This window comes from Notothenia coriiceps, unplaced genomic scaffold, assembly GCF_000735185.1.
Source record: "Notothenia coriiceps isolate Sejong01 unplaced genomic scaffold, NC01 NC01_scaffold00019000, whole genome shotgun sequence".
Lineage (NCBI taxonomy): Eukaryota > Metazoa > Chordata > Actinopteri > Perciformes > Nototheniidae > Notothenia > Notothenia coriiceps.
In genome coordinates, this window is record NW_011351701.1 from 616,064 (window position 1) to 634,187 (window position 18,124).

At 40.5% G+C, this 18,124-nt stretch overlaps 3 protein-coding genes across 5 annotated transcripts in view; 1 reads left to right on the forward strand and 2 right to left on the reverse strand.

Annotated features, from left to right (window-relative positions):
• The window catches only part of slc38a5b (solute carrier family 38 member 5b), a 13,532-nt gene extending 11,441 nt beyond the window's left edge, over positions 1–2,091 (reverse strand). The window contains exons 1-3 of one of the 3 annotated variants that reach the window (XM_010778239.1): positions 1,924–2,091; positions 648–701; positions 164–277 (exon numbers count right to left, since the gene is read on the reverse strand). In XM_010778239.1, the coding sequence (XP_010776541.1) occupies positions 164–204 (41 nt within the window). In that variant the 5' untranslated portion in view covers positions 205–277; positions 648–701; positions 1,924–2,091. The remainder of the gene's footprint in view (positions 1–163; positions 278–647; positions 702–1,923) is intronic. The other 2 variants (XM_010778240.1, XM_010778238.1) reach the window with 2 other exon arrangements.
• Positions 945–9,784, reverse strand: LOC104951627 (protein bicaudal D homolog 1-like). The gene is made up of 4 exons (XM_010778337.1): positions 9,583–9,784; positions 7,690–8,019; positions 4,994–5,206; positions 945–1,079 (listed from the first exon to the last, which is right to left on the reverse strand). Exons 2-4 carry the CDS (start codon positions 7,936–7,938, stop codon positions 945–947), a joined length of 597 nt encoding a protein of 198 aa, XP_010776639.1. The 5' UTR covers positions 7,939–8,019; positions 9,583–9,784.
• A 962-nt stretch (positions 9,785–10,746) lies between these two features.
• apex2 (APEX nuclease (apurinic/apyrimidinic endonuclease) 2) lies at positions 10,747–15,189 on the forward strand. Its single transcript, XM_010778241.1, has 6 exons — positions 10,747–10,955; positions 11,061–11,144; positions 11,872–12,052; positions 12,703–12,846; positions 13,146–13,215; positions 13,572–15,189. The coding sequence occupies exons 1-6, from the start codon at positions 10,841–10,843 to the stop codon at positions 14,685–14,687; spliced, it is 1,710 nt and encodes a 569-aa protein (XP_010776543.1). The 5' UTR covers positions 10,747–10,840; the 3' UTR covers positions 14,688–15,189.
• The last annotated feature ends 2,935 nt before the right edge of the window (positions 15,190–18,124 follow it).

An 18,124-nucleotide genomic window follows, 5' to 3' on the forward strand; every position in this document is an offset into this window, starting at 1 on the left:
CGGAGGGTGAAAAGAGGTGCTGCAGCACAGGCAGTATGAGAACAATAAAGAGCTTTTTGAACATTAAAGCATGGAGACATGTCACAGTAGAGACACTACATACTGATATGAACCTGAAGATGAGTTTAATATGGCTCCTTTAAGATGAAGTTGTGACACTTACCCATTGTCCTTGCTGTGTCCGTTCAACTTCTGAAGCTCCATGCTGGTTGCAGAGGTTGTGAGTTTTTCTAGATGTACTTCTGCTGGACTGAAAGAATCCCCTTCAAATTGTCACCTGGATAGAGGTTAAGAGAAAAAGGTTGTTTATTTTTTTGTTATTCATGCCTTCAACTCCTTAACATTGTTTACTATTAATCATGTTCAGAGAGTTCAGCTTGGATTGTTTTTCCATAACAAACACGCTTCATGCATCGATCTTGCCAACTTTCCATTATTTGTTTCATGTGTGAAGACTGCAAGCAGCTTGTGACTTTTCCTTTCAGGAATCATAAAGAGGACAGATAAAGACTAAATCAAAGAGCAAAGTACCACGAGACAGATGTGGAGATGCTTCTGTTCTACCACTTATTTGATATAAAGGTGTGTCACAGTGGCAGACGTCAGCTGTCTTTAAATAAACTCAGCCTTTTAAAAGGTAAACATACCTGCTACTCAAACAGACGGATGCCACTGTACACAGGAAACACTGAATCAGATTGCTGTAACACAAACAGAAAATGTGGCGTATAAAGGCCAGACCTATTTCTAAAGTCTTGAGAGTCACACCACTGTAATTTTTCCTGCAGGTGGAGATAGTTGATTTTTCAGAAATCATTGAACTCAGATATCAGGATACTAAAACCCTCACACAAGTAGTTCACAAAATATAAAAGGGGACACTTAAGTCCAATTAGAGCTCGTGTGACATGAAAGGCTTTAAATAACAAATGTTGTCAGAGGACTTATGTTGCTCTAATCTGTTGTGGCCCACAGAAAGCTGGCATGGACGGACTCTGGGAACGAGCGTAGGTCTGCTGCTGCCCCGGGGTCATGGGATACTTCACTCCTACTGCCCTCAGGATTTTCACATTTGACCCCTAAAGGACACACTCACAGTACATTGTGCCATTCCTTAAGAGTTTCACACAAAACCAGAGTTTCTTATCGTCCTACGCTCATCAATGCGCTGGCCTGTGGACGCATAATAATCCTCACAGTTTGATATAGCCACAGAGATAGACAAAGGGTTGCTGTGTAAAACGTGCTATTTCGTCTAAATACAGAGTAGCCTTTTCCCTGCATACTTGCCTCAGGTCAAGTGTGGTTCCAGGAACCTTCTTCCACTACATACCCCAAGACTTTCCCATGGCCTGCAGCCAACACACACACAACCGACAGAGTTAAGGGTAAATGTCAGGAATATTTAGTCATTTAACCTCCACTAATAGCCAGTTTTGAAGCGTTAGTTAGTCCCACAGCTTTTACGAATACCATACTTTGCATTTTCATGTGAGAGAGATGGGATACTAGAGAAACCTGGTTAACTAGAAATATTTCCATAAAACTGCTTCAAAAAAGAAAGCCCGGAAACAGTCACATACAAACTGGAAATTCCCCTGAGACAAATGTAAACTGTGTGATATTGGGCTATATAAATACACATTGATTGATTGATTGTGATAGTTGGAAACAAAACAAAAGCTTTATTTCAAACAACCCATCTCAAGCCCTTGACAAACTCTCACAATTAGAATAATAAGCTAAATATGACAATCTTTACCAAGACTTCTTAATTTAAACCCAGTAGTTATTAATGTATCCTCACTGTGTGGCTCTACACACCACATGGCTTTCATCTGACGCAACAGCAGCTCACTATTGACAGACAGCCCTTCCTTTCTCTTCCTCAACACATACACACATTTTATCTTAGAAACTTACCCTGGTGATCAAGAACAAATCTACTTTTCTTTTAAATATTGACAGAATAAATCCTGGTGCGAGCCCTCTCAATTTTCCAGAGTCTTCCAATGTTTATGTTTGGCCTTGTGTTCCTAGGAGCTCCTCTCCAAAGCTCCTTGGTAGTGAAGAAGAGAGGAGAGAGTGAGAGAGATTACAGGCAGGGAGGAGTGAGCGGGAAATGGGAACACCCATACTTAACCCTTTGTTTAACCTGATGCAGGTAGAAAGAGACTGAAGGGGTCCGCTCACCAGGTGTCTGCACTGAAAAGGTGTCAACACAAGGGTTTGAACAAATGGAAAGGAATCGCCTGTAGTTTTGAGGGTCGGTTTGCAAGTACAAGGCTACAGGTAATCCCATTAATTCAACAGGGTTCACACTGGACACCAATGAACATGTCGTTACAGAGCATGCAAAATGGGAGTGAGCTGAGGGGGGCTTCGTTACGGTGTGGGTGGAAACTCAGTGATAGTTGGCCTCCTGCTGGAAGTCTCAGTGATGGTAATTAACTTAGGAGATCTTTTTTAAGATAGCCCACATGTGATAAGAGTGGGAACATTGTGCATGTTTACAAGTTACTGGAGCTTGTTCCTAAACAAACAGTGTAAGACCTGAGGTGCCACTGGATGTGGGACATTTAAAGGGGCCTTATTATCAAAGTCAAAGTCAAAGTTATTATGCTTTGTTTGGGTGTTCCCTTTTCATGTATTTGCATAGCACAATTCATACAGTGATGCAATTCAAAGTGCTTTACAGGATCAAACAGATAAAAACACAATACATTTTAATATGGTCATAGGGAGAAGAAATACAAAAACACACAAACAATTAAAAGAAAGAAAACCATGTTTAACAGTTCAGAAATTAGAAAATTAAAAAGCCATGTTAAAAATAAATGTTTTTAGACCTGATTTAAATTATTCTAAAGTGCTAGCCATTCTCAGATGTTCTGGGAGTTTGTTCCATGCATTAGGAGCATAGATGCAGAAAGCTGCTTGCCCACGCTTTGATCTCACAAATGGAACAGTGAGCCGGCCTGCGCCTAAAGACCTAAGGGGTCTGCTGGGTTCGTACTGCTGAAGGAGGTCCTTGATATATTTGGGTCCTAGCCCATTTAGTGCTTTATATGTGTGCAATAAAATCTTAAAATCAATTCTCTCCGTTACTGGAAGCCAATGCAGCGATCTCAGCACTGATCTGTTTTCTTTGTCCGGTTAGCACTGGCAGCAGCATTTTGAATTAGTTGGAGTTTACGGAGTTATTTTTTTGGGAGGCCTGTGAAGATGCTGTTGCAGTAGTCAAGCTTGCTAAAAACAAATGCATGGACAAGTTTTTCAAGGTCCTGCTTGACTACTGCAACAGCATCTTCACAGGCCTCCCAAAAAAATAACTCCGTAAANTATCATAACGCTAAAGAGTCTATACGATACATAACGCTATAAAGTTATATGGCATAAAAGCCTGATATTCGGCGCGGAAAAAAGGGTAAAAAGCTGGGACGCCGATATATTGCCACGCCGATGTAGATACTAAGATGTCGATTGCCGTGATCCCCCTGGAGGAGTTAGATACCTAAAATGTCCAATTTCCCAGGTGGTGGAATTGAGTATCCCGAGATACCGGCCAGGCGCCTGTGGGTGGAATTCGCCGCCCGAGGTCCGTCCTTTTAGACCTCCGGACTTTGCCACTTGTCCATCGCGCGTATTGTCATTTTCACCGTTGGCTCTCACCATGCTCTCCTGTCTCTGCTCCTCGTTTCTGTCTGTCCTGAATGCTCTCGCTCCTGTCAAACGGGGTCATGGTGACCAACTTTTTGGTGACGACACGTAGTGACGGCCATGCAGACGCCGACCCTCGCGGGCGAAAATTCAAACTTTCAACGTATTTCAAACACACAGACTTTGCGATACACTAGTCCATGGTCAAATGTGTCGGTGCATGTACAAGACATTCGATGAATAACGTGTATTTACCATTGTGAACTATATGCAATACGTTTATACGTTGAACAAACAAACTTACAATTATTTAACCCTCGAAGGAGTTATGGTCGGGTAGAGAAAGGGCTGTTAGGGGAGAACACGTTGCTTGGGATATTATACCATGTAATTTGTAATTATGTGGACGCCGAATATCCAGGTCGCGAATATATACATGTGTAGTAAGTTAAATCGACCGACGCCGAATATAAGTCCACGCGGAATATCAGTCTTTTATGCCAATGACATCACTAACGTGTACTATACAACTAGGTCACAGAACATTGTACACTGTTTTCGGAGCAAGAGGTGAGTTGCGGCTATACCTGGCGTCCAGAACGTGTGACTTCGTCCAAATCGGCGAGTCTTAAACTAACATGGAAAGGGTCAGTAAGCCGATTAAACGTTATACTTAAAACTATATTATTTTATAGCTATGAACCGCAGGACATATGCTATGTATAGCCATCCCAAACACGGTAATTAGCATAAAATTTGAGCTCAAAACTTGCAACCAACGTGTTATGCTTGGTCCGCAAACTCAGCGGTGAGTTCGAATATCCCTTGTAAGTAAATTTTAATAATTAGAGAAACACACACCTCAAGAAAATTGTAAAGAAACAGTCCAACGAACCGAACCTTGCGACTACCAAAGAAACTGTAAACTTATGGACGAAAGAGTGCCAAAAGATTACATAAATAAGAATACATGCCACCTCACACGTAACGGGAGATGCAGAAATGCTCTGTGTCTCTCCACGAGCTACAATATGTCTTTTATTCGTTACATCGTTGTGGAAAGTTAGGTAAGTTTTAATTCCGGTTGGCTATTTACTTCTACGGTCAAACACGCATCCGATACAAAAACGAGAAAAAGGGACAAAATGCCGGAACGTCAGTGTAAGGGAAGAGACTACCACCTGTTTCCGTGCGGTCAATATAGACTACGAATATGACATCGATTGGAGTAGGTGGTCAATGCCAGGGGTCTTAAGTATCGCGATAGTATGGTATCGTGGGGAGCCTGATGATTCCCACCCCTAAACAACACCTTCTTTAGATTTGGCTTTACCTTCTTCAGCTGGGTGGAGACCACCCCCAGTCTATCGATCTCTGCATGTGCATTGCTCAGAGCAAGGCGTGCTTGTTTGAGCTCTGCCTGGACTTCATCCATGCGAGTTGTCAAGGCGGCCTCCATAGTGGCCGTCTCCTGCATCAGGTTCTCCTCCCGACACTCTCCATCAGCAGCTGCACGCTTCTGGCTGCTCACAGAATCTGAAAATGCCTTTACACAAACAGAATATGGTTTAGGAACGGGCAAACCCTGCGGTATCTGTCAGGCTACAGTATGTTACATTTAGGATCAACATTTCAGTGCATAAGGACAATAGAGTGGTGCAGTGATGATGTGTTTTTATAGGCTGACCCGGAAGTTGGAATTGCGAAGGGTTCCCTCGACAAAAAGCAATAGGATTTTGCCATTGGACTTTGGAAACGTGTCGGAAAAAAGATCTGCGGTAAACAAACGTTTATGACATTTACACGTATTGTACATAAGGGTTATCTCCAAATGTTAACATCAATTCATGATTATTGAAGCAAGATGCAATTGCCAAAAGTAAAACGCTAACAAGGCTATCACATTCACATGGCACTGGTTACCAAGCTAAAGGTGGATTCCTGTTCTGCGGGATAACGCTTCTCATTATATCCTTCAGACAAGGAAACAGGAAGAGGGGGAAAAGCACACTCACTTCCGAGTTTTGTAACCTATTCCTGCACCACTCTTTTGCATTCATGCTGTACTTCTGATATCAAGGCAAGAAATGTAGACATCTTAAACAAATGAAATCAGCACTTCCCTGACACCCATCCGGTTTAAACCGATTACATTGAGGAAATGGCTGTTATGGCTTTGTAACAAGACACCTCGGGCCTTAATAGCAGCTTCCACACTCGATTTGTAGATGATGATCCGAAAGCATTGCACTTAGCTTGTAATAATAATTCTCCAAAGTCGGCCATTTTCAGCAGCCATGACACATTTTGCATCAATGACTGCATATGAAAGAATAGGTGTTAGATAAACATGCTACTGAACACGCTCAACTGATCATTCTAGTTATATAATGATGCTAATTCACAACACATGAGTCCGCTCTGCTTTGTTTAAACCCTGCCAAAGCCTGGGTAGGTACACAGCCCAGACATGAGGTTTATGCAGATTATTAACATAGCTGAAATACTGTACCACTGCGTCCCTAAAGTCATTAAGAGCTTTGCTTCATATTTAGTTATGAAACATCAGGATGGACCAGTTTTAATGTGGTTCTGGCACATATGTATTGCTTAATACTCCACTGCTTGTAAACAAGATGTTAAGCATCTCACTGTAAAAGAGGTGGGTGAAACAATTACAGCTACAAATCTGCTCACATGACGGCATTACCTTTGATGCGCTTACCCTTTTCATATGAACCCATTTTACAAGCCTATTACAGCAATACTAAATGCATGCATTACCCATCTGGTGCTTTCGTGACAAAGTTAACAATCAGGAAACAAATTAACCCCCAACACATGTCCAGTGCTGGCATGAGCATAACTTTAATAATGACTTAAAACAAAGAAACGATTACTGTCAGCTACAGCAGCGCGCTACAAACTACACTTCACTTCACTGTGCAACGACTCAACTCATAAGAAACAGTGAAAGCATAATACTGGGAAGCACAATGCAATGCATACGTCACAATTTGAATAGATCCGTGACACTTGGATTACATTGTTATCTGATATATTCGGCTGATTCTTTTTGTATTGGATATCCCTAATTAACCCAAATCCATACTAAATGATTTTCAGTTAAGCTAGTTTAGGATGAACAGAGAAAATGTCCTACTCTAAAGGCACCGGATGTGCTGACTAATTGGCTTGTTTGAGTTGTCCTTAATTAATGACAGTGTTCTTCCCTTTGACCGCCATCAGCATCAAATGACATACGAGAGCAGAACTGACTCGGTATGCAATCACAAGCCTCTGCATTGTACTCATTACATGAGGTCACAGCTGGTACAGAACTGGTATTGTGATGGCAGAAGGACAGGGTGGCCAACATGCAATAAAGGGATGAGAAATCAAATTCAAGGCATGGCTCACTAGTATGTAAAAATACAACAATGGTGTCTTTATAGGACTACTAGGTACACTGCAAGGAATAGGGATCAGCATCAATAGATAGCCGAGCATTTACATTTTGCCGACAGTGTCACAACAGCAGGGAATTCTACACGACATTTTTGTACAATGCTATTGCAGGCTAATGATAAAAAAGCTGTGATAATACTGGTAAAATGCATCATGTTTAATAAACATCCTTCAGTATTGCAATAGTTTATTACAATTTCCGACAAATATCTCACATATAAAAAGATTGCAGCTTTTGTAGAAGAATATTCTGTGTAATGTAATGTAATGAGAATTATACACGCAGGACAGAGGTTTTAAATAGTCCTCATCAGATAGGTATTATGACATTTGAATTCAGGAAATGTTTGTGTTCATCAACAACCAAATCAATTTGATGCAGAGACAAATTTGGTTATTTATAAAAAAGGGGAGAATTCTACTTTTGCTGTGTGAACGATACATGTAGAAAATATAAGGCAGTAGTCCATTGACAGACAATAACACTTGCAATGCTGAAGGAATTGGTTTTTACAGCCTAATGTTGTCTAGATATAACTGTGATGCCTTGGGTGCTCTTACCGCTCTGAGTTGCTGCAGCTCCCCTTTGAGGACTTCGTGCTCCTCTTCCAGCTGCCTGTGCTTCATCTTCAGAGCAGAGTTTTCCTCCAGCACCTCCAGGCCATAGCGCGCTGCCTGGAGCTTCTCCTCCGTGGCCTCCTGGAGCTCCAGATTCAGCCGCCTCATCTCAGACGTATAGTCTCCGCTCCCCATCTCGGCCTCCTCTCTCTCTTCTGCTGCACCTGCTGCGTCTTCATCCGCCTCCAGCATCTTTGCTTGGCCTTCAACTTTGCTGCCAATGTTCTACTGGGAGTCCTGCCTCCTTCTCTCCCCCACTCTCATTACTTCACACTACAAAAGGCAAAACACAAAGATGGTGATTATGAAAAGGCCTTTTCAAAAAAAGCCAACAATGGAAAGAGGTTTTGTATAAATCACATTGTGATGAAGATTCAGCAAACCGCATAGGGCAGGATTATCTTTGGGATTGGTTGAATGGGAAAATGCGTACTTTCAGCCCAAAATGGCAAAAATCCAAGCCATTAATTACTGCCGTTTCTAATTATGTAGTTAGCATGTATAACTCACAAGGATTTACAACTAGCATATTGCTGCTATTGGCCTTCTTAAACAAGCACAACATCAGAAAATCTAGAATCTTGTCCCGGAGCAGGGACATTTAAAGTGTTATAGCAAAGGGACAGGGGGCGGATACAAAGGCAGAAATAAAGCTGGTAATAATAATAATAATAATAATAATAATAATAACATGGTAAATACATAGGAAAGCACCTGCTCATAATACAAAATCAAATAGGAACACGTAAAAAACTGAACAGCAAGTGACAACATCATAAGTGTGTAAAAGGTGTATATTTTGCACATACTGTAGCACAGTCCTCTTTCAACCAGTCTGAGCATTGAAGAAGCAGCCAGTTATAACATGAGTAAATGGTTTACATTATATATTGCACATTGTAGTGTTATAACACAACCGTGGTGTTACAGACGATATTGTGTGGTGGTCTTGGGGATTATTTGAATGGGTAACCTTGTACTTTGAACTCAGAAAGCCAAATGACTATACATCCAAGACATAAAGGACTGAAGCTAGTAAATATGTATCTGGACTAGAAAACTATCACATTTCTGCTATTTGCCTTATTTAACAGGTACCGATAAACCCATGGTATTTCAACACCGTCACTGGTGATTCCTGGCATGCACCATCCCACGCCTTCAACATCAGCAACGTTACATCTTTACAGAACAAGCTAGCCTTATAGCTGGTGTTAGCTACAAGGTTATGACAGCTGGTTAAAGTGTTGTATTAGTGTCATCCACAGAGTAGCAGTGATTGGAAACAATATGGATTAACTTTGACGACCCTCATCGACTGGGGTGGGGCGGACATCCCCCATCTCCTCCTCGTGTCCTCTCCTTTGACCGAAGATGGAAACACCACACACACCCGAGTGATGCCAAATGATGCATCACATAAGCATCTGTTTTCCTTAACCCTCAAACTAGCATCAACTGAGATTAAAAGAAAGGAGGTCAATACTCTGACATTAAATAAGTCCTCATTAGACAATGAATACTATTCTGACAGTGACACAATACGGACTATGAACAGGACACAGACGGCTAGCAAGTGTAGTTATAGCCTGGTGAAGACAACACAATGCTAACAATTACTAGCTTGCAACGTCGTATTAAAGCATTTAGCAAGCTAGCTTCTTGACTTTATTTAGTTCGTTTATTTAAACAGGCTTAACTGAATTTACGATATTACATGTGTTTCCACGCCTCAAAGGGTTGTTCTCCGTTGTCTCTAACGTCAGTCATGTCCTGTCAAAGGAGCTAATTAGCTACCGCTTAAACTGTGACCATTAGCACACACTAGCTACTCACCCTCTCGGTTTCCTTCAAAGATGGAGAACGTCAGTTGAGAATAAACGTCCCCTATTTACTTCCTTGGGGAAATGACAGCGGTAACGGTTTCTAATAACGATAGTAGCCAGGGGTACAACAGCCGCTTCCCTTCCTCCCACCGGCTCTCTGGTTTCAGGCATGGATGTATAAAGAGAACTGGAGGCGGGACTCCGTTCATTCCTATGAGAGATGCTCAGTGGCGCAGGAAGGCAAAATAGAGCAACTGTAGATTCAGAAAGTACCCGGATCACCCGCTTACTGAGCATGCGCAGTGGAGTTTTCTCGCATCCGATCCTATAATCCGATCTCCCGCTCTCGGCTCATTTTTTTACATTTTGAATCTTTGAGTTTGAGACCCTATTGATTTTAACAGGGGCTATACAAGTGTTCGTGTTGGGTACTTTATTTTGCTCAAAAAATATATTTTATATATACGCTGGCTGATCTACAGACTTCTGTTTCCCAATGTCAATCCCAGAAGAAAAAGTCTTCTGGTGCCAAAATGACGTCATGAAGGTTGTAGTACCACCGTTTGTCCACTACAGCCATTCATAAAATTGGCTTCAATGGCCGGAGCACATCCTGGTTTCAGGTCTGGGTGTCAAATGCGCGCCGAAATCCTGAAAGCACTTTCACCCCCCCTAGCTAAGCAACTGCGCAATGCAATTACAACATGTCTTTATGTTCTGTATTTAATAGAATATTCAAACTCATTAACCTACACAATTATGCACATTAGACAGTTGCAACATTCCCTTGCACTATTTTATAGCTTCTTTAATTAGTTTTTGTGTTTATTTATTAGTGTTAGGGTTGGGGTTAGAGTTAGAGTAATTTAAAAACCTTTGAGGCGCTTGTGTTTTAGTCAATAGCATTGAATGGCGCTTATGTTTTAGTCAATAACATTGAATGGTGCGTATAAAGTATAAAAAACAGTTTACATCTTACAAATCAGTAAAAATAAAAGGCACATAAACATCAGTGTTACATTAATTCAAAACTAAGGGGGAAAAACAGAAAAGAAAAAACAAACACAAGTGGTCCCCCAGGATTTAAGCATGATAAATTAACCAACATAAGAGAAGTAATACAATAAATGTCAAATATACACTTCCGGTCGTACTTGTTTTTTCTTCCGTTCTACTTCCTGTATGTGCGTCTGGCTGCTTTGCAGCTCAATCTTTGTATACATCCGTGCTGTCTGTCAAAAAACGGTAGATTTATTTATTGATTTACAATGAAGATCGTTACCTGGAACATAAATGGCATAAGGACTTTCAGAGGAGGCATTAAAAAGGCTCTTGATTCTCTGGACGCGGATATAATCTGTGTTCAAGAGACAAAAGTGACAAGTAAGTGGTGTTTGCTTGAAAACGTGGAGAGGCTGTCATGTGGACATGAAGTTTGTTATGAGAGATATTAGAGGTGTAACCCCTTAATTAATGTTTCCCCCACAGGAGACTTGCTTGATGAGAGGACTGCCATTGTTGACGGATACAACTCTTATTTCAGCTTCAGTCGAGGACGCAGCGGCTATTCAGGTTCATTACATTGTCTTATACATTGATTTTTACGGCTTTGAATTGTTATGTACAGTTTTTTCTTTTACATTATATTTTATCCACCCAGACTCAATAATGTAATGTAGCTAATTGCACATCGAGTATTTTAATTGTGTGCAAAATCGAGGTAGTATTACGTTTCTTTGAGTATAAATATTACACTTTTTTACTACATTACATACATTTTACAGCTGTAGTTGGTTTACAAATTAAGATGTCTGCATAAAAACACAAGAGTTTATAAAGTACGATGTTTTATTATTAGATACAGCTTATACAAAAACAGCCTATTCGATTAATTAGTCAATTGAGAGATCAGTCATTCATTATATAATCATTTAATCAATAAACATGAGGTTCATTTTCTAATCTATTTTGAATATTGGTTGTGTTTTTTGGGTTGTTGTTGGTGTTTTTGCATTTAATATTCCATTAACATTTACTGTTTATACTTACTTTGACTTAAGTAACCTTTCCAATCCAAGTCTTTTTACTGTTTGCTATTTGTACTTTTACTTACTTGAAGAATGTAAATACTTCTTCCACCACAACCCCACAATAGTGTAGATTAAGATACATCTATTATTAACTTGTCATTAATCCAAACTGAACCCTGTTAATGCCACTGCCCATTGTTACACATTCTTTACAGATACCTTACTATGACCTTACAAACTAATTCCCGTCCCATTCCTCACATGCACAGGGGTTTCCACTTACTGTAAAGACAGTGCCACCCCATGTGCTGCTGAAGAGGGTCTCACCGGTCTGCTGACCCACCATGAAGGAGCTGTTGGATGTTATGGAGACCAGTCTGAGTTCTGCAGCGAGGAACTGCAGCTTCTGGACAATGAAGGACGAACCGTTATCACACAGCACAGAGTCATGTAAGAGATATCCAGACATTCTTCTTGCATGTTTCACGTGCGGTACTTGTTTGTTTTTTCTCTGGTTATGCAATGGAATAGCACTCACAATCTTTACTAGCTGTCAGATTTTCTATTACAAGTCAAGTCTAGTCAATTTGATTGATATAGCCCAATATTACAAATGACAAATGTACTACTGGAAGGTTTATATTCTGCACTGTATATGATACCCTCTTTCCTTTGTGACACTTGCTTTGGACTAGAAAGAAAACCCTTACCAATTTTTTATTGGGGTAAATATTTAAGAAAACCTCAGTTATAGCGTTTCAGTATGGATTACTCTTCCAGGACGGAACAACAATAGATGGCGTGTTTACAGAATAGACCAACATGTTATAATTACAATATTGAATATCCATAAGATACATTGGAAGAGAGACAGGAGAAGAGGCTGAATCACTTTAATGACATTGATCCAGGACACAGAAAGAGAAGGGCCCAGGAAGTAGAAGATTTAAAAATGAATTATGCAATTCAAGTATCAGAAGAAATGTGTAGATCAAAACAGACACGTTGATAACGACCATATCAACGGTTACTCAGATTTTTTTAATATAGTCGTAACGTTTTGTGTCCATGCCTCTTTTTGACTCTCTTTTTCCCCACAGGTGTCAGGACAAAGAACAAACTGTAACTGTGATCAACGTGTACTGTCCGCGGGCCGACCCTGAAAAGCCGGAGCGAAAGCAGTTCAAGCTTCAGTTCTACAAACTGCTTCAGAGTCGGGCTGAAGCTATACTGAAAGATGGGAGGTGAGAGTGTTCAAAGACTGAAAAGAAAGATTCTAGTTTCAATCTTTACACAAATATTTCAACTTTTAATCTGTAATCTTTATTTCTTAATCTGCTACATTTGACCAGTTTTCAGCTGTTGCACATTTGAGCTTGAACATCACACTGCTGTCATGAGTGGATAAACACTTTAAGTCATTTACAATGCGGTAAAAGAAACAGCTAATGTATGACTTATTTTGGAAAATGTACCATGAGAGTTTTTGCTACTTACTTTTTTTAAACTAGCAAAATAATGTTTTTCCTGTTCTATTTTTCAGCCACGTGATTGTTTTAGGAGATGTAAACACGTCTCACCGGCAAATAGACCACTGTGACCCCAGCGATATTGTAAGTACATTTGAATACATTCATATTTGCTCGTCTTTTAGGAAATGTAATTTTCCAATATCTTGCCAAGAGTCAGAGAATATTTTTGATACCAATCTCATGTCTGCATATGAAGTTACAGCCAGCAGTTAGATTAGTTTATTTCTGACTAAAACAGCTGAGACACTAAACAGCTGATCAAATGTAAAACAATCCGCCCACTGGCAGCTTTCAATCTCATATTTCATGTGTATAACCTGCTCAGCTGTTCAACGTTTCCGGGGGTGTTATCTATCGCATCAAGGAAGCATGTGGTGGTGTTATTATATCAGGCTTATTTTGAACAAGGACAAAACTCTACATTTCTCATTACTTAGGAGGATTTCGTTGAAAACCCTGGGAGGAAATGGCTGAATGGCTTCTTGCACAGTGAAACGAATGAGGAAGAACCCAAGGAAGAACCTGAGGTAACTTCCTCAGATCCCGTCCACGGTGGGAAATTTATGGATACATTTCGCCACTTCCATCCGACTCGCACCAGCGCCTTCACGTGCTGGTCCACCATGACTGGAGCGCGGCAGACCAACTACGGCACGCGCATTGACTACATCTTCGCCGACTGCCAGCTGGCCAAAGAGCAGTTCGTGGCGGCGGACATCATGCCGGAGGTGGAGGGGTCGGACCACTGCCCTGTGTGGGGGAAGCTGAGCTGCTCCCTCCTGCCCAGCTCCAAGGCTCCCCCCTTCTGCACATGCTACCTGCCAGAGTTTGCAGGCAAGCAGCAGAAACTGTCCCGCTTCTTTGTTAAAGTGGACCAGAAAACGATTCAGTCCGAGCACAGGGAGGCATTACCTGGATCTCAGGAAGAGGAGGAATTGAGGGAGAATTTAAAGCCATCCGGAGCTGGAAACGCCTCTGGTAAAAAACGGTTATTAACAACATCAGACTCGGTTGTCCCAAAGGGGAAAAAGGCTAAGACTTGTCCAAAGCCACAGGGCAGCCTCCTCTCCTTTTTCAAACCCAAACTTCCTACGGCTGCTCCCTCTACCGAAGCCCCTGAAAAGAAAACACTCGGCACGGACAAAGTAACCTCTTCTCAAAACTCCCAAAAAGCGTGCACAACCAGCAAAGACACATCCTCAGTCACAAGCAGCGAAACTGTCCCTGAGCTCCTCGATGATGCTTCACCAAAGCTCTGCACCTCAATGAAAAGTGACAAACCGATGAATCTAAAACCTTTAGCCCCAGCGCCCGATGGGGGAGAGTCCGGTGCCAAAAAAGGGGCTTCGTTAGGGTTCTGGAAGTCCGTGCTTCATGGTCCGCCTCCACCGCCCTCCTGTAAGGTCCATAGGGAACCCTGTGTGCTGCGTACGGTGAAGAAGGAGGGGCCGAACATGGGGAAACAGTTCTTTGTTTGCGCCCGTCCTCAGGGACACGCCTCCAACCCCGACGCTCGGTGTAGTTTCTTTGCGTGGGTGGAGAAGGGAAAGTAACATGTTTACTGCGCGGACCGCAAGGTGTTTTTCCCAGTTAGCTTCACCAAGTACTGTAAGAAAACCAGAAAAATGTATCAGCATTTCACACATTTAAATTGTTCACTGTATGTTTCTATGTTTTTTTTTTATTATAATAGTATTAAAAGATTGTTGTTTTTTTCTATAGAATGTAATTGTTAGTTACATTTGTTTTTGGAGCTGAAGCAAATAATACATTAACTGTCTATTAACGGAAAATGTATTTGCAACTAATGTAATAATAATTTTCCTACTAAATAAAATCTTGTTCCAGCTTCTGAAATGTGAGGATTTGCAGCATTTCTCTCTTTTATGTCATTGTACATAAAATATCTTTGTTTTTGTTTTTACCAGTGGTTTCACAAATCAAGCAAATTAGAGATGTCACCTTGGAAACGATCCTTAAATAATGAATCTAGTATGATAACAAATAATTGCATAAAAAGACTTGTTGCAGTCCTGCTTGTTATCATACCAGATAGTGTATAATGTATATTAAACTGTCATCTGTAGGACAGACTGAGTTAAAAGTAAATTGTCTGCAAAGGCTCAAATCCCTGTGTTCCATCCTGTGAGTTTCTCTCCTCCTACTTTTGTCTAATTTACATCAGTGACTTTCTGTGGTAGCCAGTAGATGGCAATGATGGTAGACGGACAAAAATGCAGCTCAGAGAAGAAATGAAAAGTAACTTTCCACAGCAACTCTTTATGCTGACATCACCACTTGCAGAGCCAAATTACAACCACTGAAATACAATGTAATTTAAGACAAGATTATTAAAGATAAGATGAACCTTTATTTAGTCCCGTAAGAAAATCAGATGTTAAAGCAACAACAAGTATAAGATTCTAACACAGAAGTGAATAGGCAAGAGGTCACATAAGGACACATAAGAAGTATGTAAGCCAGTATCATAGATGGATTACTGAGCTGGCCTGGGCACAGACACAGGGGCCCCCCAGGCATTCACCTACAAATGTCACTCAAAGAGATGCATAGCGGCCAGTAATAGACTCAAAATAAACACAGTGACATTAAACTACAAGAAGGAGAAACCAAAAAACTAAAAACAGGCCTAAACAACTACAAAGAGATGCAGAGAGACATATCATTAATATGAAAAGTTATAGAGTATATGTTCCTATGAAGAGATATGGTGGGAGCTTTTGCACATATGTTCCCAGGGGCACATGGCCAGATAGAAGTGTATTTCATTTGTCATTTTTTTTATTTGTGAGTTTCAGGGCTGCAGAAAACAGGGAGTGGCTTGACTGTGACATGGCAGGAAATGTCTTCACGCGCGCAAATTACTACCTCTCTCATTTTTTTCTTTCCTCTCAGAGCTGCATGTGTCTGAGAGAAAAGGAAGTTCTTCTGACGTGGACCAGGCCACATGTTTTAACTCTACTCTACTTCTGTGAAGACGGAGGACATCCATCTGTCTGACTGCTACTGGAGAAGTGAGTACCTTCAAGGCCGGCAGACTACAGCTGCTCTAACAAAAGCCACGAGACAAGTTCCCATTCATACATGTGGAAAGCTACTCAAGATAAAATATGATGTTTATTCCAGTGTACTGTATATTGACAGAAGAGATAGAGATGCCATTATTTTTCAACCTGTTTCTTTCATTTCTAAGCAAAGGATGTAGTGATACTGTCCTTTTGGTCACACATATGAGACCATCATGAAAGCTAATTCTGGTAACACTGTTTGGTACAAAAATAACATTTGATAAATGTTTCCTTAAACCATATTTTAGCTATAAAAGTATGTAATTATATGTTAGATGCTTTGTCCTGTATTTTTACGAATCACTGGGTCATTTAAGGTGACGTAGGCAGCCATGATAAGTACATACCTTGAACCTGATATTTTTGCCAAATCTTTCAAACATGGAACTTTACTTCCTCGTTTATTATGATGTCAAGCTTTCTAGAAATTAAACACATTTTAAAAGGTATGACAAGAATCTGCCATGACTTCAGAGGAAACATTTTCCTGTAGAAGTATTTGTGTTATGCTGAGGTAAAGAGCACGTGGGTGGGTGTAAAGGCAAAGCTCATATCTCTGTGAAGTTGATCTCATCAACCAACTGAAATTGTTCGTGAGAATTGTATGACCTTTTAATCTTGAGGAAATGAGTAACAGGTTGAGGGTGTCGGTTTGTTGCTTCAATAAGAGATAAAATAGTCATAAAACCCCCTATTATACTCATTTTCAGGTTCATATCAGTATGTAGTGTCTCTACTGTGACATGTCTCCATGCTTTAATGTTCAAAAAGCTCTTTAGTTTTCTCATACTGCCTGTGCTGCAGCACCTCTTTTCACCCTGAAACCAGAGCCCAGATTGGTTAGCTGGCCGACTCTGTTGTGATTGGTCAACCGCTTAGAGATGTCCCGCCTCTTAGCCTATCATGTACAATGTGTTGGAGCGCTAGCCAATAGAAGCATAAGTGTTACGTAGTGATGTCACTATGCCCTGGTAGTAAAGTTGAGTCCAATGGATGCGTTTCAGGTCAACTTTGGGATTTTAGTCAGAGCTTTACATGCAACAAAAACCTATACAACACACTACTTTTTAGCTGCGCCTGCTCTCACACCAAACTCTGTTAGTAATCTGGTGGATACATTTAACGCAAAACTGACCAATATCATCGACAGCATTGCGCCCGTGAAAGTTAAGAAAATCTTTGGTAAAACAAAAGCACCATGGAGAAATTTGCCATCTGTGAAATTTCAAAAAACAGAATGCCGGAAAGCTGAACGAATAGTGGCGGAAAACAAAACTCAAGATGCATCATGATATTTGCAAAGAAAAACTATTCACCTACGGTCTTGAACTGAAGAAAGCTAGACAATCATTTTTCTCTGCTCTTATCAACAAAAATATCAATAACTCTCGTTTATTATTTTCCACTATTGATAGGTTAACTAACCCCAGAATGGAAATAGCCCCTGAACTAATCTCCACTCAGAAATGTAATGATTTAGCTTTGTTCTTCACAGAAAAGATTTTAAAGGACACAGAATTAACCAAGCCAAAATGTCAAAGTTTGTTCCAGTCAGCCATAAAACACTAGAAGAAGTTATACTCCATCTAAAAAAAAACTACATGTAGTCTTTATAGTCTTCCGTCAAACTTTTTTAAAAGTGCCTATTGTTATATTGCCTCAGATGTACTGCAGATTGTGAACATGTCACTCCATTCAGGTGACTTCACTAAGGGCTTGAAAACTGCAGTTATTAAGCCACTGCTAAAAAAGAACACCCTCGATACGCTGACAATCAGTAATTACAGGCCAGTCTCAAATTTACCATTTTGAAGCAAAATAAATGAAAAGGTTGTCTACCTACAACTTAACAGTTTTTTTACTTCGAATAATATTTTAGACACCTTCCAACCTGGTTTTAG